Below are 24,138 nucleotides of genomic sequence, written 5' to 3'. Positions count from 1 at the left end.
ACTTAATTATATGCATCTCTAAGCCTCACCCTGTTTTAAATTTGAATAGCTAGCTAAAAATATGATTTTTTTCCCAACATTCCTGGAAAAAGATTTTGATCGGAAATTTCTATTTTTTGTTATTTTAATTCAAAAGCTCTAATAACGAAGATTGTGCAATAAAAATTTGTTATGAAATCATATTGAGGAAATAAATTGATCTCACCTCAAGTATTTTCTCTCAAGTACCAAAAAAAAATCCACTTAGACGTATAACCAAATGTTATTTAATATCTTAAAAAGTAACACAATCCAAAATGGATATTTCACACAACACTACATAAACAACATGAACACAATATTACCATATGGAGGGACTTTCAAATATAGACTTACAAAAATCCCTGTGCTTTTTTTTCTTTTAAGTTATTATACTAAGCATGACAAGTCATCATCATTTACAATATGGTACACTGACACGTTAAAAACCATGTTACAAATGTGCTGTTATAAATCAGTAACATTAGGGAAGACATTTCATGAACTGTAATTATTTCATATGAAATACTATACAATATAAACAGAACATCCATCTTGGATGACCTTTACAGCAACCAGAGACCAAGTAATTTAAAATTTTTTTTTTCAGTGCAAACACATTTTATTCAAGGCAGTCTTGGCTGCAAAACTCCTTTCTAACATACAGTAAATCCCACTTGCACTTCTTAATTCATTTACCCTAATGCAATAGTCACATTCAGTCACTCAGAGAAAGATACCTGCAGAATTATGATCCCTTTAAACTTAACGTTGAAATTGAATTCTCTTCCAGGAAGTAGTATCTATGTCAACTACTCTAAGGACCTTAATTTGTAGCTGTCAATACTTACATGAAGGTGACCCTGGGCCAGCTCTAGTCCTAACCCATCATGTGTGCACAAGACCACACACTGTTTTGCCCTTCCAATGTGGACACCGTGGTGGTGTAGTGGTGTCTAGGCGGGGGGATGGGAAGGAGACAGGGAGGGAGGACCTCGGAGGAAAGGAAGGCGAGGAGCTGCTGTGTACTTCATGATGAATTTCCTGTAACTGCGGAGGATCGGTATTGGAGGAGATCCTAGATGTCAGATTTGGTACCTCTTTTTGGTGGGAGTAAGGGAACGGGGTGCCAAGGCCAGCCTTTGGTCAAGGACATAGGCAGCTGTATGTGGACCAGCCCAGCTTCTAGCCTTACAGTTGCTTCCAGAGTCATCGCTGCCTCACTTGGGAAACACCCCCTTCCCTCCTTGGCAGGGTGTGTGTGTGTTCACATTTGCAGCCAACAATGAGCGATTCAAGCCCTATAACTGATAATATACAATCATAAGGAGAAGGTTTAGTCCCCCTTGAGCCTTGTAGAATTCTGAACCTTGCAAATCAGCAACTGCAAGTCACAGAACAACTATAAAAACACAGAATTATGTAAAAACACTGGGGACTCTCTCCGAGATGCTGCTGCAAAAGACGCAGAGATAAACTCAGGGTGATGCCAAGGTCTGTTTCAAATGCACCAGGAAATTTAATAATGAATTTTTTCATATATATAAGTTATGAAATGTCTCCTAAATAAAAATCTGTGGGAAAATATTGGATGTATTGTTAATACTGTAAAACCTTCTGGGAGAGTGGAGTGACAGCTGATTCTTTTACTAGGCAAAGATCAGACCGATAGTAATCTCTTTCCTGCCTATATTTTACTAACCCAAAGCAAAACAATGATTTCCATGGCTTTTACATTCACTTTTCCTGTGTCCTAGCTTCCCCGAGCCCTAAATGTGTGCAGAAGAGATGCTCGAGAATAGGAGTACTGGATGTCTTGACAACGGGCAGGATGGTCCTGGGGGGCTAGAAGGGGAAGGTAGGGATCACTTCTGCTGGGGTCCACTGTCTCCCGACAGCATGCTGCTAGCTGGTTCTGTGACTGGCCTGTGGTAACGGAGAAGGTCCCTGTCAAGGATTTTATATTTCCTAATTTGAGAAAACACTGAGAACTAGATCAGCTCCCTGGGAAATCCCGATTCTTCAGAGGGCTGAATGTACTGTACTGAATTTCTATTGTGCTAAGGAGCACTGTGAGGAGTACTTGATAAAGTTTTTAATTAAAATTTCTGTTTCAGCACCTTCCACTGCAGGAGCAGACATGTTCCTGAAAGATGGTATTCTAGCACAGGAAATAGAGAAGCCCAATAGGAAACTGTAAACAAGGCTGTAGGCCGAATCTACCTCTGACCACAATGGCATTTGGGTGGATTGTCCATCTCCCAGATGGTAAGTCAATACTGGTAAGGTGTGCCGAGGTGTAAAATTTCAAACACCCTGAACTTTTTGAATGAAAATGGACAAAAGTGTAAAATTGTATTTGTTTCGTTGACTTTATTAGCACATATCAGAAAAATAGCATTGTATTTAGTGATTTCTCATGATGGTCTATCAGACAGATAGAAAATAGGTCATTGATAGCTGCCACTGTGTTTCTGGGTAATCTGAAGCCACTCCTTCTGTTTATTCATTTCAAGTATGGGTATTACAAATATGACCTGCTTTGTTAATTGTCTGTGAATCTGAATGCTTTGGAAGCACTTTGAGATCCCCAAATGGACTTGCAAAGTCCTTATAGGTTGTTGGCTTTTAGTCAAGCTCCAAATATTGCCCATGTTATAAATGGTAAGACTTTTCAAAATACGATCACTATTGTATTGGGAGCCACATGCCTATAATTTAAGTTAAAAACTTTACTTTCAAGTACACTTGGTGGTGATAAGTGGTTTATCCTGGGTAGAATTGTACAAAGCTGTGCCGACCTAAAAAAAAGGAACAATGCTTCCGTTTTCATGGAACAGGTTTCTTCTCCCCACGGTGACTGCAATATAATTTAAATTTACATTTTAGAAATGCTGGTTGGGTTATGAAAAAGGGAGATGTGGGAACAGCTGGTGTTCAGATCATTGTTATTCCAGATTAACTTTCAATTTATGCTTCCTGAACTTGAGCTTCACAACATCAGAGAAGCAGTAATTTCTAATTTTGATCCAGCTAGTCCCCTTTTGGCTCTTCTATTTGTTTTCTCTATTTGATGGTAGCCCCCTTTCATACACTCATTAAGGTCCCCTGAGGTGTGCAAAATATATAAAATGGAATACAAATTATTGAACAGAAGTTATGAATGAACCGCACAGCTCCTTTGATTAAAATGAAGTTTGGGCTCAATATGGTAGCAGGTGAGTGAAGGCGGAGAGGCCCAAAGTGCTCCAAAGTTGGCAGTCCAAATTTCTCGTGTGTATTCTGTGACTGAAAACCTAGAATTCAAATCTGATTTCTATAGGAGTAAACAGCTTGCTAAATTCTGTTTACCAACTGGCTCTTCACCAGAAAGAGCTTTTAGCAGGAATTAGGGGGTAGGGGAGAAGACAAGAAATTTCGACTTCCTTTCATTTGTAACAAGCTCAAGTGCACATTTGTGGGGACGAGAGGAGAGACAGGTTTACATCGGAAAGTGAAATAATGCCGTAAAAGAAAATCATGGCAATGAAAACTCATGACTCCACATAGGCAATCACCGACACACACAGAACGCCATGGCCGAATGCTTCCGCAAGTTTTAAACTCTGCTTTTCTGAACAATACACTTCAACGCACTGCTGCCGTTTCATCAAATTTATGGAGGTAGTTATATGTAAAAATAAAAATTACCATAAAGTAATATGCTGTATCAGAATAATACATAAGTGTGCAAAATGCCGACAGATGGGTTGACCCTTTAAAGTTGAACGCTACACAGAGATTCAACCAGATTCAGTTTTGTAAACCTTTCCGTTGATAAACTCTAAGTGAAGACTAGAGAGAGAAGCAGCCGTGGAACACAAAGCTCTCATCCCACTGGAGGAAAAGGATGCTGGCGAAGCCTGGAGCGGGCCGGAGGGTTTGGTCACCGAGAACTTCACCATAGACCATCTTGGGTCACATCTCTAACATGCTTCCTGCCACCACCCCTCCCCCATTCGAGAACCCCGATTAGATTCAGACGGGGAAATTTCTACATGGAACGTTTGCTTACATCTTATCATCTTTAAAGTCCATCATTTCTACACTCATGGCTGCTGGTCTAAGGGAGTTTTTTTTTTTTTTTTTTTTTAATCATGTACCCCATAGCATCAGGCAAAGAGTGTACACATTTTATTTGAATGATGTCTTCTGTAAACCTATTTCTTGTGAATTATTGATAAATTCATATTTTAAAGCTTCTCTTCAAGGTAATGCTTTTCTTTCTTGTTCACATAGCATTTGATTATTAGAATGGCTACTTTCAGAGGATCAACTAGAGGCTGATGTATTGTTTCAATGGTCGTATTATTTATGAACTGACAGTATGATAAACACTTGAGAGCAGGCTTTCGGAAAAAACAAATTTAGACAGAAGAATTTAGTAACCGTCTGGTATACAACTCCCCAAGGAAACAGACTATGAATATAGTCTATTAGACACATTATCATTCCTTCTGGACATATTTAAGCAATGAGACAAATAGTGCATTTCTGAGCAATCAAGGCATGCCTTGGAGGAAATAAGGCATGAAGTTGAAAGCCAACTGACTTAAGCATTTACTGGTGTGGGAGTTTACCAAGAAATGTGCTTATGTTTCACTCTAAGTACAAAAAAGGAATCTATGCGAAACTTGACGAGTCCAGTTTGACCCAGTGCAACTTCCAAAGATCTGAAAAAGCATGAGGGAGTATCTGAATGTTTCAAGAATCAGTCCAACTCTGTATATGACTGCATTCTTTAAACAGATTGCCAGTGATTAAACCTAATACTGAAGCAGAAGTGGTTCACAAATTTTATGCCAATTACTGAAGTCTGAGGTGGAAATATTTTAGATTTATTTTCGGATATATATTTTACGGTCTATGGCTCCAAATAGCACATGCCACTAAACTAAATAAAACTCTCTGTTAGACCGTTTACTTGTGTCGTATGGAACCCTTTTGCAAATAATTTTCCAGTATCTACAGACTTATTCCATTGTTCTCATAATATAAAACACAGGAACTTTGACATGTCTCTTTCTTATAAGGTTGAAGCTTGATTATCTTTAATTGTTTTGTTGCTGAGAGACTTCTTTGTATTCAACTTGAATTGTAAACCAAAGCAAAATGTTAAACCATTTTGAAATAAGTTGGGCTAATAACTATACAGCCACTTAAAAATGCCTCCTGAAATTGGTTACAAAGTATCTGTAAACATTACTCTGGCATAGTTCATGTATGCATAATTGTTATTCTGATAAATTTTAGGGGAATACAAGTTAGGATTATACCACATTTGCAGAATGAGCACATTCTGTTGTTAATTACATGGGCACATGTATATTTCTAATCAAAAATTATTTTAAAGTTTTCTCTATAGATATCTTCCCAGGAATAAAAGGCCTTAAGTTCAACTCTCCCTAAATTTGCTCTTTCCTATAACCACTAAAAATTATCTCCCACAGCCTAATTTAGGCATTCTATTTAAAACTACATAAAATAGATTTATGTCCTTCCATTAGAAAGAATAACATCCCCAGGCCATACTCTTCATTTGTATCACAAAGAACATTTTGCTTTTAAACAAACTAATTATCGTATCTATTATAACAAGATAGGATCATTCTACGCATCACAAGGAGGAAATTATCTTCCTTAAATATTTGATTAACACCTTTTAAAAGTCCACATTACCTCTTCCATCACTGAGTGCTGTGCCCCAGCCAGGCTGGGGATGCCCTTCCTTCGTCCACTTCAGATTCAAAGGCCTATATTCCTGTTTGTGATTATGGAAGGTTAAAAATCAGACAAGCATCTGTTACACTTAAAAACAAAATCCTGAAAACAAACACTCCCAGAATTTTGATCACGACCCCTCTGACACACTTCCATGGGCTCCTGCAAAATCATGTCACGAAAACTCACAGTGAAAAATGATTGGTGCATAAACAATTCACATACACAAAGGGCTGGGGTCCGTTCTAACCAGTTTGGCATTGATTTCCCCTCAAGGTGGACCCTGGCATTCGACATTTTGTGGTGGCTTAGTTTTTTTTTTTTGGAAGTGTCAAGGATCAGTTCTGTGGGACCATTTGACCACAGACTGGGAGCAACACACATCTGTGGCATTTAAAAATGAAATTGGCAACTGCATGACATTGAGAATGCATATTACACTTACAGTGTCTAGACTTTCCTATGTGTGCTCAGTTACAATTAGTGAAGCAAAGGTACACATATCACCCCTACTGCTATTCTGTTGCTACAGAGCCATAAATGTGAAAAGCAATACTCGGAAATAAAGATTTTTTTTTGTTTTTTGCCCTAGCCTACTTAGCAGCACAGTTTAAGTACACACAAAAACTGTGGTTGAGATGCTTGTCTTTCCAAAGATGTAAACATCAGTCCCAGTGTCGTAAACTTGGCTGGATCGAATGAGACAGGAGATCTGAGGCAGAATGACTATCACACACTAGTAACAGAAGCTTGCAAGCAGTTGGAAGGTTTCTGTAATTTCTCAGCTTCATTGGTTGGGGGGTCCGTACTCGCTCGGAAGTTGAAGGCCGGGCCAGCTCCGCCATGGGCCGGGCTCAAGGTAGCGTTCTGACGACGGTTACTTTCAACAATGCTTGACGTGTTGGAAGCCAGGCTCTCTCGAGTGCTAAAAGAGTAAAAAGGTTTTGTTTTGTTTTGTTTTTAACATAAATTATGTACTTAGCCCCAGAGGAAGAGCTAATGATGTAAGTTAATGCATTTCCTCTGTCGGTTCCCAATGTCATATACATACTATCTCATCCTGATTATTCACACATGCTCCTCCGACATGGGCTCCAAAAGTTTTCACAAGACATGTTATAATCAGCAGCGCACTGAATAAAGGGTTTTTATACAGCTAAATGCTCTTTAAATGTCTTTACATTAAATGTCTTTACCTTCCTTTCATATTCAAGGAAATTACTTCAAACTTTGATGGGATCGCTAGCTATCCTATTAGTTTTAAAAAAGAATACGTGTGGACGGCCCCGTGGCTTAGCGGTTAAGTGCGCGCGCTCCGCTGCTGGCGGCCCGGGTTCGGATCCCGGGCGCGCACCGACGCACCACTTCTCCGGCCATGCTGAGGCTGCGTCCCACATACAGCAACTAGAAGGATGTGCAACTATGACATACAACTATCTACTGGGGCTTTGGGGGAAAAATAAATAAATAAAATTATTAAAAAAGAATACGTGTAAATATACATATGTAATGATTTCATTTCAGGCTGGAAATTCACTGATATACATCAAACTGGTCCTGAGTAAATGCAATAATTTTACCCTAATGATTCTGTTCTTCATTCTTGACTAGCAGATTTTGACTTTGGACTTCAAGCAACGCACCAGCTAATTTGCTACTCTGATGGGAATAAAATTCTTTTTAAACACTTCATACCTCTGTTTCAAATTTTAACACTTTAAAGTACATTATATTTTCAGATAAGGAATCTTAAATTTTCCCCATTCATTTGTAATGTTTACATTTATCCACCCCAACCCCGTCCCCCTGCCCCCATTGCTGCTTTGGTAGAAATATTTTATTTTTAAAGGATTCTAATAGAACAGAGGTGATTTAATGGCTTTAGTATCTTGATTTCTCTTTTAATTTTTCTGCATCAGAAATACTTGAATCTATTTTATTGCTCCAAGAGATTTAGAACATTTAACATTTCAAATGTGTAGGGTAAGAGCAGAAATAAGATTACTTGGCCTGACTGATGGGACCTACATGGGTTTCATGTTCAAGGTCCTCGAAATGGTAATAAGAAACTTATCAGCTTACAAAGAGATTGAAGAAACCATAATGATGCTCAAAACATCCACCCTACTGGATAGACTCATGCCATTCACCTACTCATGGAGTGACCGTGAAGAAGAAATATGCATCGATAAAGAATTTGTATACTAAAAAGCTAGACAAATGTAAATTATTTCCATTGTACATCTGGCATCTAAGGAATTAAGGAGCTACTGTGAGTTGACTTGGGAATCTATACATTACTAATGATATCTTTTCTATGGGAAAATGGATTTTAAGGCCCAAAGAACCCACTTTTAAACCAGCACTGTGGCAGGCGCTGTAAATGCACGAGTGTAACAGATCATCTAAGTTGGGAGCTGTCTGTGCTCTAAGATGCCTCTGACCACCTTTGAGCATAGCCAACATATTAATAGTGATAAATACGTACAGCACTCCCGTTTCTCCAAAGGATGTATTTCACTATTGCTGTAATAAGTACAGTGTGTGACATTCATATTGAGGGCTTTGGCTATGATGACAAACAAGTTAATGGAGATGGAGTGTTTGCAGTAAAAATTAGTCATCAAATTTAAAAGTTCTTACTTTTTTTAAAGAGAGCTAATGGAGTGCAACCTTAAAAATAAGATTTCAAGATTTTATGGGCAGAAGAACTGAACCAAGCCGCTCTGTTGTTCACCCTCCCGCGGCACGTCTCCCTTGGCCCCATGCTTCGGCAGCACATGCTCGTGCAGCACATTAAGCAGACACATCCTTGGCAGACTTTGGTCCCTCTGATTTTCATATTATGTTTATCAACCAGTTTTTGGCCTCAGATTTGGAAGAGTAGGCTTTTCATGTCAAGATTTTTCATTTCCAGTATTAGATCTCATAGCATAGTCTAAGTTTCTACCTTTTTTCCTTCTCAATACCGTCTAGTTCCCAAGAAAAGGGAGTGAAGAATTTTGGAAATGTGGCTAAACATGACTTCTGCGCCAGCACTGAAAGCTGGGAGTGTGGAGATCATCCTTTTTGGTCTTTTTTTTTTGGCTGGATCTTAGTTGCTCAGTGAATTATTTACTGAAAGATCTGAATAAATGGCCCACTTAAGATTCCTGTATCTCACAGCAGTGAAGAGGTGTCAGCATGATAATGCTATTTAGCTAAAATACTCCTCATGCTGGAGAGCAAAACTCCCTATAACTCAAATATTCTCCTTCGTAGACCATCCTCATGCATTAGAAAGGCAATGTAGTGAATTTATTGAGGTGTACAGAAAATACACTTTAAAAATAGGTATAGAAAATAAGTTTGTCACCTAGCTTCTAACCAAAGGATATTAAATACGAAAGGGGGAAAATTAGGACTTGTTATGTAGATTCTCTAACTGCATGAAATTTATGGGTGATCTACGTAGTAGTCCTATAGACAAAGTTCTACCTAATAATAGTGGACAGACATGCAGCTAATTATGAAGACTGTATCCTCAGAATGACCTTTACCTTCTACCAGGACAAAGCGTTTAACCTCATGTACATTATTAAAGAAATGCACACAAACTTATTTCAAGAAATAATCCCATTCATAAATTTTATATTCTGCACCCCCAAATTTAGAGATAAAATATATTCTGTGGAGAGACTGGTTCAGCTATTTCATGAATATTTCTGCTTCTTTGCCCCTAAACAAACAAAAAACTTTCAATATTACACGGTGGTAGGTTTTTGAATTAGAACCCATTAAATGACTCTTCAACATCTCCTTAGCAACCATCTGTGGAGTATTGTAGCTTTCCTTCTGTGGAGGGCAAGAGGCCAGAGGGTAGCGTGAGGGTTGGAAACTGCTGTGTGAAAAGCATTAGGCAGGTAGAGCCTATATAATAAGAAACAGTAGAATATTAGGTACAGGCAAATAAACCAAACCTTCCATAAGTGATGGTTCTGAACTTCTACCATCGATTATAGACCTTCAATTATGCTTATGTGGCATCCACTACTAGGAATTCAAGAGGACAGAAAAAGAGTAGAAGAGAGAGATAGAAAAAGACTAGAAAATAACTGGTAAATAAATTAAGATTTGATTTGGGATAGAAAAACATTTAGCAAAATTACTTCCTAGAAAAGTCACTTAATAGGCCAGTAGTTTTCAGACTGAGTGCCACAGCTCCCTAAGGTCACTTAGGGCTCCTCATGGGATGGCCAAGGAGATCTGGGGCTCTTGATCTCCCACCCACTTTAACCAGAGTGCTATCTCTGTGGTCTGTTTAGACACTGGACTTCCACACCATGTGTTAACTTGTCAAAAAGGTTACATGACAAAAAGAAAAAAATAATAATCGAGAACTTGCCCTTTAAGAAATAACAAAGGCCTAATACGGGATAAACAGATTAATAATTCCCAGTTCTGATTTTGGGATGCTCTGTCTCCAAATTATCCAGAGATACAGTGAAATGATCATAACAGAATTTCAATTCTTAATAACTAAAATAAATGTATGAAATACATAATCATATCTGGGTACTTGTTAAAATTATAAATATTATAAAATCTTGGGGATCACAGCTAATGAGAAATGTTAATCTCTCAATAGTATTTCTGCACCTCAGAGTCACCAATCTGGAGTAGAACTTAGAGGGAGAATTAGGTCCCGAGTTGTTCTTTGACGAGAAGGAAGAGTGAAGGAGGAAAAAAGGAAGTTGCATAGACTCTCTTTTGCTTTCTTAATTCCTGAACCACTTCCATGCATGACCAACGGGCATTACATACTCTCAACTGTCAACCCTTCGCTGAGTTACCAGCACCTACTAAAAAGAAGGGAATATGATAAGAGTGCCTAAATGGGTTGTATCAATTCTGCAGGAGGAGAAAGAAAGGTGCTGGCACATGCTTGGATCTAACAGAGCACAGGCCCCTATCTTTCTGTGAGAGGAACAGGGTTCCATTTCTAGACATGCGAGCGGTGAGAGGAAGGTATATGAGCGGGGGTGGGGGGCGGGCTGCATAGAAAGTCAGGATTAAAATGAGAATGAGCTTCTAGATCCACTGGAAAGGTTTTGAGATCTGCTGTTATATTTTCACTAGAGGGACCTCCATCCTTAAATCAATCAATTTATTCCCAGCTCCTATCCCCCCACACTGACTACTCATTGTACTCAAAAAGTTCTTGTTTTTGGAGGACTTAAAAAACCCTTTCCTTTATCAGCACAGTGGCAATATAAACGAAGAAGAAAAAATACTGGGAAACGTTGGTCTTAGTTAGATTGGACTGATGCAAGTTTGAGGGAAGGAGCCAACCCACCAGTCCAGATTGGTGATCTCTACAGCTGCAGAAACATTTGTTTCAATTCCTGAAAAAGAAGCCAGAAACAGGTTGTTAACAATACAACTCGCACAACCCTTAACCCTCATTCACAGAATTGAGACTGTGAAATCAGAAAATTTCCGAGTTATCTGCAAAAAGCCCCAGGCCCTGACAGGTGTATGTGTGTGCTGAGAGACGCCTCTCCCTACCGTGGGGAGTTGAATCCACTGTCCACAGTGATGCTGCTGCTGTCCATGCTGTCGAGGCGTGCTGAATGGGTGGCTCTCTGGTTGCTGCTGCTGTCCATTTCTTTTGGGGCGAGGAGGGTGAGGTTCTTCTCAAATTTCCTCTGCAAGTCTCTTTCCTTCTCTCTCTCGAGGAGCCACTGCATAGTGCCTACATCATCTCTGTTCTTCTCTTCCTCTGTGTTTTTGTTTGCCCCTTCCTCAGAGTCATCATCATCAGAGACGTTGTAATAGTCAAAAGAGGCCTCCTGGTTCCCCCCTGACTCCTGCTGACGCTGGGACACAGGCATGGCTTGTGCTGCTGAGGTCCCCAGGGTCGGCTCCAGTTTCTCGCATCGGCCTGGCAGCGTGTCGGCAGGTGTCTTCGCGTGAGATTTGAGGAGGGACAGGCTCGATTTGTGATAGCTGTTTACAGACAAGGTGCTGTGAAGAGGTTTGAACAGTGTGTCTTTGCTGAATATCTCTTTCCTCTTGTCCAGGCTGCTGGGCTCAGCGTTGTGATGCTGGATGAGTCGTCCATTGGCAATCCCTTCAGCCACTGCCCCCGAAGGGGCTGGGCCCCCACCTGGCCCTTGTGGTGACTCCTCCTTGTGCCCTACAGGCTCCCTGGAGGAATGTGGGCCCTGTCTATCAGACAGAGGCAGCTTCTTTACTCCTTCTGCCAGGGCCAGAGTGTCATGGTCCTCTTTATTCTTTCCCAGAGGGGACGGCGCTGTGAGCACTGTCTCACTGGAGGTGTTGCACTGGAAATAGTCATCTGCAGCTGTTTTTGTTGGACAAGAGTTGAGTTCACCATAGGATGGCAAACTCTCGGGCGGTTTGCCTGGATCCAAAAGACTACAAGCACTGGAAGGTTCCTTGCTGCCACTGACTATTTCTGGAATACACACTTCTTTATAGCTTGTGGATGAAATGTGAGCCCTTTGATGACCGACAGCCTGGGCTGGCCTTAAAGTACTGTCGTCAATGTAGGATTGGCTAGGGGTTTGGTCGTCTTGGCTACAGCCTTCAGCCAGGTCTTCAGGCGTCCCCAAGGAAGAAGCACCCAGAGGGCCTTTGGAGTTATCCATGGATCTGGATCTCTCCTTGGCTTTGTTGGATCTTTCATTCCTGGACCTTCGGTCCTGGGTATGGCTGTGGCTTCGGTGCACTTTTGAGTGGGAGCTGCCCCTGGAAGGTTCAGGAAAAGGCATCTCAGTTCTCCTTTTGGCCAATTCCCCAGACACATCCCATTCTGGCGTCATGGGGAAATGAGACTCGATCACGTTCGTGTTGCTGTGCATGATGAAGTTATCTCCTTTGTGTTCAATGATGAAGCAGCCCTCCCTGGGGGCCCTGGTAAGAGGATCACAAAAGTCATACTCTCTCTCACCTGGGATATCCAGGTGAGAGCCATCTGATGGGTCTCCTTTAGACACACGCGTCTTGCTGTGTGACCGAGACTTCCCATGGGGCTTTCGATGAGTCCTACTCTTTTTACTTCTTCCGCTGTGATGGGCAGAGGACCCTGCTTTACTCCTATGCGCTTTCTCTTCTTCAAGTTTCTTCATCAGTGCAGTGTGCCTCATGACATTTTCCACGGTCAAGTCTGGGTTAATCCGCCGAATGATTTCCATTTCCACTTCCCTAGGGATAGTCGTTGGTGTGTCCTCATCTCGCAGGGGCCACTCCTCAGGAGGAAACTGGGCGGAAAAATTGGCTAGCTGTTTGGTCTTGTCTTTTTTAAAACTTAGCCGGAATAACTTGAGCCCGAATTTTTTGGACTGCTTTTCACTATCTTTAGGTTTTGAGAGAGTTTCTGTCTTATAAGAAAAATTTATAGTACTTTTGCTTTTTTCAGTGGGTGGCACCTGGCAGAGAGAAGGAGGGCAATAAGGGTCTTTGCAGTCCTTGGCAGGTTTCCTCTGCAGAGTTGACGCATGCATGCTGTGCATGTCTTCTCTGCAGCAGTGGCAAGAGTCGCAGTGGTTTCTGGGTAATGTTCTTTCCCTGACGCAGCCTGAGGCAGAGGGCGTTATGGTTCCAGGTTGTGGAGAGGTACACTGAGACCTGTCAGGTATCCTCTCGTCCAAATGGTACCATTTACTGTTAGTTCTTATGAGGGAAGGAGTTATGAAATAAGTCTGTGGGGTCACGATGAAATAGCCGTCTGGTGTCGGGTAGATTTTCCTCTCCCGAACCAGCGTGTTCAGTGTGTGCCGTAGAATTTCCTGGCTTGGGGTGGGAACACCTAAAACCAAAAGAACACATTTGTGAGAATGAAGAGGGAACATGTTATTGATCTTGATTTTTCGGAATCTGCTATGGACCTAATGTTTGCGTCCGCACCAAGATTCATATGTTCAAGCCCTAATACCCAATGTGATTGTAGTCAGAGGTGGGGTCTTTGGGAGGTGATTAGATTTAGATGAAGTCATGAGGGTAGAGCCCCCATGCTGTGCCCTTATAAAGAAGCGGAAGAGACCAGAGCCCTCTATCTCTGTGACGTGAGGGTACGGCTGTCTGCAAACCAGGAAGAGGGCTCTCTCCAGACACCAAATCTGTGGGTGCCTTGATCTTGAACTTCCCAGCTTCCAGAATTGTGAGAAATAAATGTCTTGTCAAACTACCCAGTCTATGGTATTTTGTTACAGCAGCCCAGACTGACTAAGACAGAATCCTATTAACTTTGCCAAGCTTCAAAGTATTATCATAAAGCAAGTAAGCTGGATTCAAAGGCATTCATTAAGTTTAGTGTGAATCCTAGTTTTCGCTGATAACTCTTATGACTATTACTACCAATAGAGTGGGGAAAATATAAAAGCTGGGAAGAGACGGAAGTTAGATGGAGGTAGACTGCTAATGTTGTTACAAATCTTTACTGAACTGAATCATTAAAGACAGAATATTTTTAAATGAAGGAAAAACAAAAAAAATTTTACATGATATGATATAAATTTACAAAAAAGGGCTGAAATAGCCATCTTGGTATTGAAAAACTAACCTAAAATATAGAGGCTACCATATATACTTAGAGCTACTCTATACATTCATTTTTTAAGATTAAGTTTACCTAATCAACTTAACTTTATACATTATATAAAAGGGCAGCGAGAATTGACCCTTGTTTATGATGTACCTTCCAATTTTGAAATCATTACCTTCAATTTTGAAAGTGATTACAGCACTGGTGAAATTCAGGTGAGAACTTTCTCCTTCTTGGCATGTCAGCAAGATGGAGGTGGTTTTTCTAATTGGAAACCAGCGAGCCCTAATAAATACACTAGTGAAAGCTTAGATGCTCTACATCTGTCTGGTCCCTGAGCCCAAAACTGCAATGAATAGAAATTCCAGAAGAAAATCATAGATACTCCTTTGTACAGGGACTGATATTGTTTCCAAAGGGCATTGTGTGCATCTTTAGGCATCTTTAGGCCTTGTCTACCTTAAGAGAGAGAATTAAGAATATACATTCTTAAGAGAGTATCAGTTCTCCAGGCTGTAGTGCATTTGCTGTATTTCTTCGGTATTCTCCATCCCTCAATTCCAAGCACATTGATGATGATAATATTTATAAGATTGGCCTGAATGACATAATTCGTAAATAGGTCAGGATGAATCATAGCGCCAATATTCAACCATATCTGACCCACAAAAATGGTAATTTCAGTGGAGACTGAAAGCTTGGGCTCCAGGGCCAGACTGCTGGATTCAATCCCAGCTCCATCGCTGTTAGCTGATATTATGGGTTGAATTATGCCACCCCCCCCTTTCATATGTCCAAGTCCTAAACCCCAGTACCTCAAAATGTGACCTTATTTGGAGACAGGGTCTTCATAGAGATAATCAAGTTAAAATGAGGTCATTAGGGTAGGCCCTAATCCAATACGACTGGTGCCCTTCTAAAAAGGGGAAATTTGGAAATAGAGACACGTATAGAGAGAAGACAATCTGAGGGGATGTGGGCAGAAGACAGCTATCTACTAGCCAAGGACAGAGGCCTGGAACAGATTCTCCCCTCACAGCCCTCAGAGGGAACCAATCAACTCTGCTGATACCTTGGTTTTGGACTTCTAGTCTCCAGAACTGTAAGAAAATAAATTTCTGTTGTTTAAGCCACCTGTACTTTGTTATGGCTGCTCTAGAAAACTAGTACAGCTGGTATCACCTTAGGCAACTTACTTAACCTCTCTGAGCCTCTACTTACTGTCATCAAAATGTAGATAATAGAGCCAGCCCTGATGGCCTAGGGGTTAAAGTTCGGCACTCTTACTGCTTCGATGGCCTGGGGTTCGTTTCCCAGTTGCAGAACCATACCACCTGTCTGTCAGTTGCCATGCTGTGGCGGCGGCTCACATAGAAGAACTAGAAGGACTTACAACTAGGATATACAACCATGTACTGGGGCTTTGGGAGGGGGGAAAAAAAACAGAGGAAGATTGGCAACAAATGTTAGCTCAGGGTGAATCTTTCCCTGCAAAAAAAAAATGTGGATAATAATCGTACCTACCCTCATAGGGTTGCTGTGAGTTTCAATGAATTTAATGTATGTAGAACAGTGCCTGACACTCAATGAATGCTCAATAAATATTAGCTATTAGTCTCAACTTTGGGTCAGGACCCATGGAAACCCAGATTACCTTCCAAGAACGCTGTGTAGCAACCTAGAACAGCCGGGTAAGCTGAGAAATTTAGGCTCCCCCAATCTTTCCAAAACTACAAAAGTCGGATATGAAAGCATTAGAAATGGCCTGGAGTTCTCAGGGTAGAGAGTCCACGATATGATGTAACATACACCCCCACTGGTGTTACCATCTTCAGAAGGCATCCTTAGTGATCAAGGCAGAAAAGGTAACATTGCTTGTAAATAATGTATTGTTTAATATAATTATTTAATTTTTGAGCTGCATGGTTTCCTTTTAGTCTAAGGCTCTACTCTTGAGAAATGAACATTAGTTTTTATGCAAATGATTTCAAGGCTGGTATAATAACAAACTTTTAGAAAATTTCATTATAGTTTCTGCACAAAATAAAAATGAATTCCAATTGAATTAATGATATAACCCAAACCATATATATACAATTCTTGAGAGCCATCATAAAACAGAAAATGCTTGCACATAAGAGAAGCAACTTAAAAGAGCTTCTACGCCCTAACAACCACGGGCTTCTGCTAAACAACTTCGGGGGCGCCATTCACACAGACTACAATTCCTAACACAAGACACTATTTACACTGCAGTCCCACAAATGACACCCCCTGGAGTTTTGTGGCACAGCAATCCAGATAAACTCATATTTAAAACTGACTATATCTTACATGGTAGCATACTGTCTATCAATATTGTAACAGAAAGAAGTTTTTCAAAAAATGGTAAGGCTCATTTATAACAATTCATGATGGACCAGTTTACTCTGCTGTTCTAATAAAGAAAAGCTGAGGTGTAATTCATAAAAATAGCTATTACTATAAAACAAAAATTTAACTGTATTATGGAATTTGCTGATTGTAGGCCTTGATGATCTTAGAAAACTTATAAAACTACACAGAATCATGACTACAATGTAATCATGTTTACTTACCATTAAGAATAAGCTCTCTGACTGTTCCTAAATGAAGGAATAAGAAAGAGTTTCCATAAAGAATTTACATCTAAAATTTTTATGTCTTGGATTTCTAAGTATATCAATCAAATAATGTTTAATTAAAAAAAAAAACACTAGAAACATTCCCTGTCCAATCCATTTTCCATACTTCTACCTGTGAGTTTTCAGTTTTTAACTGAAAGTCACTGATATTTATGATTATTATTTTATGATTAAGCCCTAGTATTATGACTGATATTTTCAATTTTCTATGAAATCCAGGGTTCCACTAGAAATCTGTAGGGCTCACCCGAAAAAGAGATGGCTGTGATGGATATTTTCAATGTCTGCATATTCCATCACTTCCAGATTCTATTCCCAAAGTTCATCATGAATTTGGATTTTGAGGGCTTAAAGATCAAAGATAAGCTTTATATCCAAATAGGGCTGAAACCTGACCTCTCTTCTTTTCCCCACCTTTACATCTTCCAAAGCAAAAATAGATATTTAAAAATACTACATGAGAGGAGGCGGAGTCAAGATGGCGGCATAGGCAGACTCTGAACTCACCTCCTCCCGTGGACACAGCCAATTTACAACTACTCGTGGAAAAATTACCCCTGAGACAGAACTGAAAACTGGATGAGAGGAACTCCTGCAACAACGGACAATCCTAGCTGGGGTGGAAGAGGCAGAGACTCCCTTCTGGAGAGGAAAAACGCCGCCTTCACAAGCCGCCAGCTTCACGGCCGCTGGGAGCAGCTCACAGGTCCGCAGCCTCCCTGGAGGCGCGGGGTCCTGAGCCGGGGAGCGCCCCCGCTGTGGGCATTTTGTGGACCCAGCACAATCGAGACCAGCGGCATAATATCTGACTGTGCCTGCTACTAAAACATTGGGGAGTATCCCCAGAAAAGCTGGGTCACATAGAAATTAAAACCATCTCTTAAAGGGCTCACGCGCAAACTCACCCATTTCAGAAAGCAACCTAAAATCACCAGAAAGAAAGGTGCAGAGTGCTGGGTGAAAAGAGACTCACCTGATAGGCTCTGAGTGCATTGCAGTGAGAGGTGAGACCTCTCCAGGGACTGGGACATTGGCAGTGGCCATTGTTGTGGCCTGGTGGGGGTGTGCTGACACAGACGCCATTGGAGTTCTCCCTGGGGCCTGCTAGCCCAGGTCTACCCCACACACTAGAGCACCGATTTAATCCAGCTCAGCCAGGGCAGGCAGCCCACCCTAGAGACTGGCCCCACCCAACAACAAGCCCTCAGGCAACGTGTGGGCCTGCATAGATTGGTGACTGGATTCTCTGCAGCCTGGCAACTGAGCCGACTTGAGCGGGGCAGGGTGTGCACAAGGAGCGGGTGGAGAGTGTGGGGTGGTGGCGGAGTGTGTGGGGCTCCCGCTGTGGAGAGACTGGGTCCGCTTGGGGCCGGGGCGCTCACACGGGGCAGGACTGTGTTGACTGTGTGTGGACCTGTGGGCAACAGGGCTTGTCAGCTGCAGAAGACTTGTGCTTCTCAAAGACCCACATAGGAGGTTTGCCCCACCTTCCAAAGCCTGAAACAATTGGGTGCTCCTGTGCCTGAGGCCAGCCCCACCCAGCTGCAATCCTCAGAGAGCTGACAAGAGACCTAATAGGCTAGAGGCTTACAGCAATTGTAAGGCCCTGAGCCTAACAACCTGCCACGCTGGGGGCCTACTCAGTTAAAAGAAATACTGCAACACAAATGTGGTATTAGAACTTACAGCCAACTGTGCTGGGACTCCCCACACCTGATAAAGAGACTGAAGGGCCCACAACAACTACAAACAGCTGAGCATTACAACAGCTGGCCAGGAGCATAACTCAGCCTCCCTGGGCGCCTATAGGGAGAGCTAACAGGCCACAATAGAAGGACACACGTAGCCCACATAGGGGTCACCCCTGGAACAATGAGAACTGAGGGAAGCACACTGGAAACCTCCTAAGGCATCACTTACATAAGGTCACCTATCCAAGAGCAGGAGACGTAGCTGACCTACCTAATACGTAGACACAAGCACAGGGAAAGAGGCAAAATGAGGAGGCAAAAGAATACATTCCAAGTAAGGGAACAGGACAAAACCCCAGAAAAGGAACTAAGTGAAACAGAAATGAGCAACCTACCTGACAGAGAGTTCAAACTAAGAGTGTTAAGGATGCTCACTGATCTGGGGAGAAGAATAGATGAACTCAGTGAGAATGTCAACAAAGAAATGGAAGATATAAAAAAGAACCAATCAGAAATGAAGAATACAATACTGGAAATGAAAAATTCACTAGAGGGACTCAAAAGCAGAGTAGAGGATACAGAAGAACGGATCTGTGAGCTGGATGAAAGACTAGAAGAAATTAGCCAAGGTGAACAGGTAAAAGAGAAAAGAATTAAAAAGAGTGAGGGCAGTCTAAGGGACCTCTGGGACAACATCAAGCGCACTAACATCCATGTTATAGGTGTCCCAGAAGGAGAAGAGCGAGACAAGGGGGCAGAGAATCTATTTCAAGAAATAATAGATGAAAACTTCCCTAACCTAAGGAAGGAAACAGACATCCAGGTACAGGAAGCACAGAGAGCCCCAAACAAGATAAACCCAAAGAGGCCCACAGCAAGACACATCATAATCAAAATGTCCAGAAGTAAAGATAACGAGAGAATCCTAAAAGCTGCAAGAGAATGTCAAGTTACATACAAAGGAAACCCCATAAGGATATCAGCTGACTTCTCAGCAGAAACCTTACAGGCTAGAAGAGAATGGCACGATATATTTAAAGTGCTGAAAGGAAAAAACTTACAGCCAAGAATACTCTACCTAGCAAGGTTATCATTCAAAATGGAAGGAGAGATCAAAATTTTCCCAGATAAGCAAAAATTAAAGGAGTTTGTCACCAAGAAACCAGTGCTACAAGAAATGTTAAAGGGACTGATTTAAGGGGAAAAGAGAAGACCACAAATAGGAAAAATTATCTATTTCCATGATTAGAATGTAATGGATACAAATGCACAAAAAAGAGGTTAGATATGATATCAAAAACAGAAAAGGAGGGAGGAGGGGAATTAAAGAGTACAGCTTTCAGACAGAGGTCAAACTAAAGTGACCATCAATTCTGTATAGAAGAAGTAAGGAACAGAGAAGGACTACTACAACACTGAGGGAAAAAAAAAAAATTTAAAAAATGGCAGTAAGTACATACTTATCAATAGCTACTTTAAATGTCAATGGACTAAATGCTCCAATTAAAAGGCACAGGGTGGCTGACTGGATAAAAAAACAAGACCCATATATATGCTGCATACAAGAGACACACTTCAGACCTAAAGACACTCACAAACTGAAAGTGAAGGGATGGAAAAAGATACTCCATGCAAATGTCAATGAAAAGAAAGCTGGGGTAGCAGTACTCATATCAGACAAAATAGACTTTAAAACAAAAACTGTAAAAAGAGACAAAGAAGGGCATTACATAATGATCAAGGGAACAATCCAACAAGAGGATATAACACTTGTAAATATCTACGCACCCAATGTAGGTGCACCTAAATATATAAAGCAATTATTAACAGACATAAAAACAGAAATAGGCAGTAACACAATAATAGTAGGGGACTTTAACACTCCACTTACACCAACGGATAGATCATCCAAACAGAAGATCAATAAGGAAACATTGGCCTTAAACGACACACTAGAACAGATGGACCTAGTAGATATATACAGAGCATTCCACCCAAAAACCGAAGAATACACGTTCTTTTCAAATGCACATGGAACATTCTCCAGGATTGATCACATATTAGGCCACAAAACAAGTCTCCATAAATTTAAGAAGATTGAAATAATACCAAGCATCTTTTCTGACCACAACGGTATGAAACTAGAAATCAACTACAGGAAGAAAATCAGAAAAGCCACAAATACGTGGAGATTAAACAAAATGCTACTGAACAACGACTGAGTTAACGAAGAAATCAAAGAAGAAATCAAAAAATACCTGGAGACAAATGAAAATGAAAATACGACATGCCAGAATTTATGGGATACAGCAAAAGCGGTTCTAAGAGGGAAGTTTATAGCGATACAGGCCTATCTCAACAAACAAGAAAAATCTCAAATAAACAATCTAACAATGCACCTAAAGGAACTGGAAAAAGAAGAACAAACAAAGCCCAAAATCAGTAGAAGAAGGGAAATAATAAAAATCAGAGCAGAAATTAATGAAATAGAGACCAAAAAAACAATAGAAAAAATTAATAAAACCAAGAGCTGGTTCTTTGAAAAGATCAACAAAATTGACAAACCTTTAGCTAGACTCACCAAGAAAAAAAGAGAGAAGGCACAAATAAGTAAAATCAGAAATGAAAGAGGAGAGGTTACAATAGACACCTCAGAAATACAAAAGACTATAAGAGAATACTATGAAAGGCTATATGCCAACCAATTCGACAATCTGGAAGAAATGGATAAATTCTTAGAATCATACAACCTTCCAAAACTGGATCAAGAAGAAGTAGAGAATTTGAATAGACCAATCACCAGTAAGGAGATCGAAACAGTAATCAAAAACCTCCCCAAAAATAAAAGTCCAGGACCAGACTGCTTCCCTGGTGAATTCTACCAAACATTCAAAGAAGACTTAATACCTATCCTTCTCAAACTCTTCCAAAAAATTGAGGAGGAGGGGAAGCTCCCTAACTCATTCTACGAAGCTGACATTACCCTGATACCAAAACCAGACAAGGACAACACAAAAAAAGAAAATTACAGGCCAATATCACTGATGAACATCGATGCAAAAATCCTCAACAAAATACTAGCAAATCGCATACAACAATACGTTAAAAAGATTATACACCATGATCAAGTGGGATTTATTCCAGGTATGCAGGGATGGTTTAACATTCGCAAATCAATCAACGTAATACACCACATTAATAAAATGAAGAACAAAAATCACATGATCATCTCAATAGATGCAGAGAAAGCATTTGACAAGATACAGCATCCATTTATGATAAAAACTCTGAATAAAATGGGGATAAAAGGAAAGTACCTCAACATAATAAAGACCATATATGAGAAACCCACAGCTAATATCATCCTCAATGGTGAAAAACTGAAAGCTATCCCTCTAAGAACAGGAACCAGACAAGGATGCCCACTGTCACCACTCCTATTTAACATAGTATTGGAAGTCCTAGCCAGAGCAATCAGGCAAGAGAAAGAAATAAAAGGGATCCAAATTGGAAAGGAAGAAGTGAAACTGTCACTATTTGCAGATGACATGATTTTATATATAGAAAACCCTAAAGAATCCACCAGAAAACTTTTAGAAGTAATAAACGAATATGGTAAAGTTGCAGGATACAAAATCAACATACAAAAATCAGTTGCATTTCTGTACACTAACAACGAAGTAGCAGAAAGAGAAGTTAAGAATACCATCCCATTTACAATTGCAACAAAAATAATAAAATACCTAGGAATAAACTTAACCAAATAGGTGAAAGATCTGTACACCGAAAACTATAAAACATTTCTGAAAGAAATTGAAGAAGACGCAAAGAAATGGAAAGATATTCCGTGCTCTTGGATTGGAAGAATTAACATAGTTAAGATGTCCATACTTCCTAAAGCCATCTATAGATTCAATGCAATCCCTATCAAAGTTCCAACAACATTTTTCACAGAAATAGAACAAAGAATCCTAAAATTTATATGGCACAACAAAAGACCCCAAATAGCTAAAGGAATCCTGAGAAAAAAGAACAAAGCTGGAGGTATCACACTTCCTGATTTCAAAATATACTACAAAGCTATAGTAACCAAAACAGCATGGTACTGGCACAAAAACAGACACACAGATCAATGGAATAGAATCGAAAGCCCAGAAATAAACCCACACATCTATGGACAGCTAATCTTTGACAAAAGAGCCAAGAACATACAATGGGGAAAAGAAAGTCTCTTCAACAAATGGTGTTGGGAAAACTGGATAGCCATATGCAAAAAAATGAAAGTAGACCCGTGCCTTACACCATGCACAAAAATTAACTCCAAATGGATTAAAGACTTGAATGTAAGACCTGCAACTATGAAACTTCTAGAAGAAAACATAGGCAGTACGCTCTTCGACATCGGTCTTAGCAACATCTTTTCAAACACCACATCTGACCGGGCAAGAGAAACAATAGAAAAAATAAACAAATGGGACTACATCAAACTAAAAAGCTTCTGCACAGCAAAGGAAACCATCAACAAAACGAAAAGACAACCTAACAATTGGGAGAAGATATTTGCAAACCATACTTCTGATAAGGGCTTAATCTCCAAAATATATAAAGAACTCATGCATCTCAACAACAAAAAAACTAACAACCCAATTAAAAAATGGGCAAAAGACCTGAACAGACATTTCTCCAAAGAAGATATACAGATGGCCAACAGACACATGAAAAGATGTTCAAAATCACTAACTATCAGGGAAATGCAAATCAAAACTACAATGAGATATCACCTCACGCCCGTCAGAATGGCTATAATTAACAAGACAGGAAACAACATGTGTTGGAGAGGATGTGGAGAGAAGGGAACTCTCATACACTGCTGGTGGGAGTGCAAACTGGTGCAGCCACTATGGAAAACAGTATGGAGATTCCTCAAAAAAGCAAGGATAGAACTACCATATGATCCAGCTATTCCACTCTTGGGTATTTATCCAAAGAACTTGAAAACACCAATTTGCAAAGGTACATGCACCCCTGTGTTCATTGCAGCGTTATTCACAATAGCTAAGACTTGGAAGCAACCTAAGTGCCCATCAAGGGACGAATGGATAAAGAAGCTGTAGTATACATACACAATGGAATACTACTCAGCCATAAGAAACGATGAAATCCAGCCATTTGTGACAACATGGATGGACATTGAGGGTATAATGCAAAGTGAAATAAGTCAGAGGGAGAAGGTCAAATACCATATGATTTCCTTCATTAAGTAGTAGATAATAACAACAATAAACAAACACATAGGGACAGAGATTGGATTGGTGGTTACCAGAGGGGAAGGGGGGAGGGAGGAGTGTGAAAGGGATAATTCGGTACATGTGTGTGGTGATGGGTTGTAATTAGTATTTTGGTGGTGAACATGATGTAATCTATGCAGAAATAGAAGTACAATGATGTACACCTGAAA

The 24,138-nt window shown here is 40.4% G+C and overlaps 1 protein-coding gene across 5 annotated transcripts in view; it reads right to left on the bottom strand.

The window, feature by feature from the left end:
* Positions 1 to 250: 250 nt before the first annotated feature.
* STOX2 (storkhead box 2) overlaps positions 251 to 24,138 on the bottom strand; it is a 223,878-nt gene continuing 199,990 nt past the window's right edge. For 3 of the 5 annotated variants that reach the window (XM_058524957.1, XM_058524960.1, XM_058524961.1), the window contains 2 exons: positions 11,326 to 13,591; positions 251 to 6,703 (listed from right to left, as the gene is read on the bottom strand). In XM_058524957.1, coding sequence (XP_058380940.1) covers positions 6,508 to 6,703; positions 11,326 to 13,591 — 2,462 coding nt within the window. In that variant the 3' untranslated portion in view covers positions 251 to 6,507. Of the gene's footprint in view, positions 6,704 to 11,113; positions 11,163 to 11,321; positions 13,592 to 24,138 lie in introns of those variants that run through there. The other 2 variants (XM_058524958.1, XM_058524959.1) reach the window with 2 other exon arrangements.

Source organism: Diceros bicornis, chromosome 29 (assembly GCF_020826845.1).
Source record: "Diceros bicornis minor isolate mBicDic1 chromosome 29, mDicBic1.mat.cur, whole genome shotgun sequence".
NCBI classification, from domain to species: Eukaryota; Metazoa; Chordata; class Mammalia; order Perissodactyla; family Rhinocerotidae; genus Diceros; species Diceros bicornis.
Note: the sequence above shows the minus strand (reverse complement) of the source record. Positions and strands in the feature narration are given on the sequence as shown.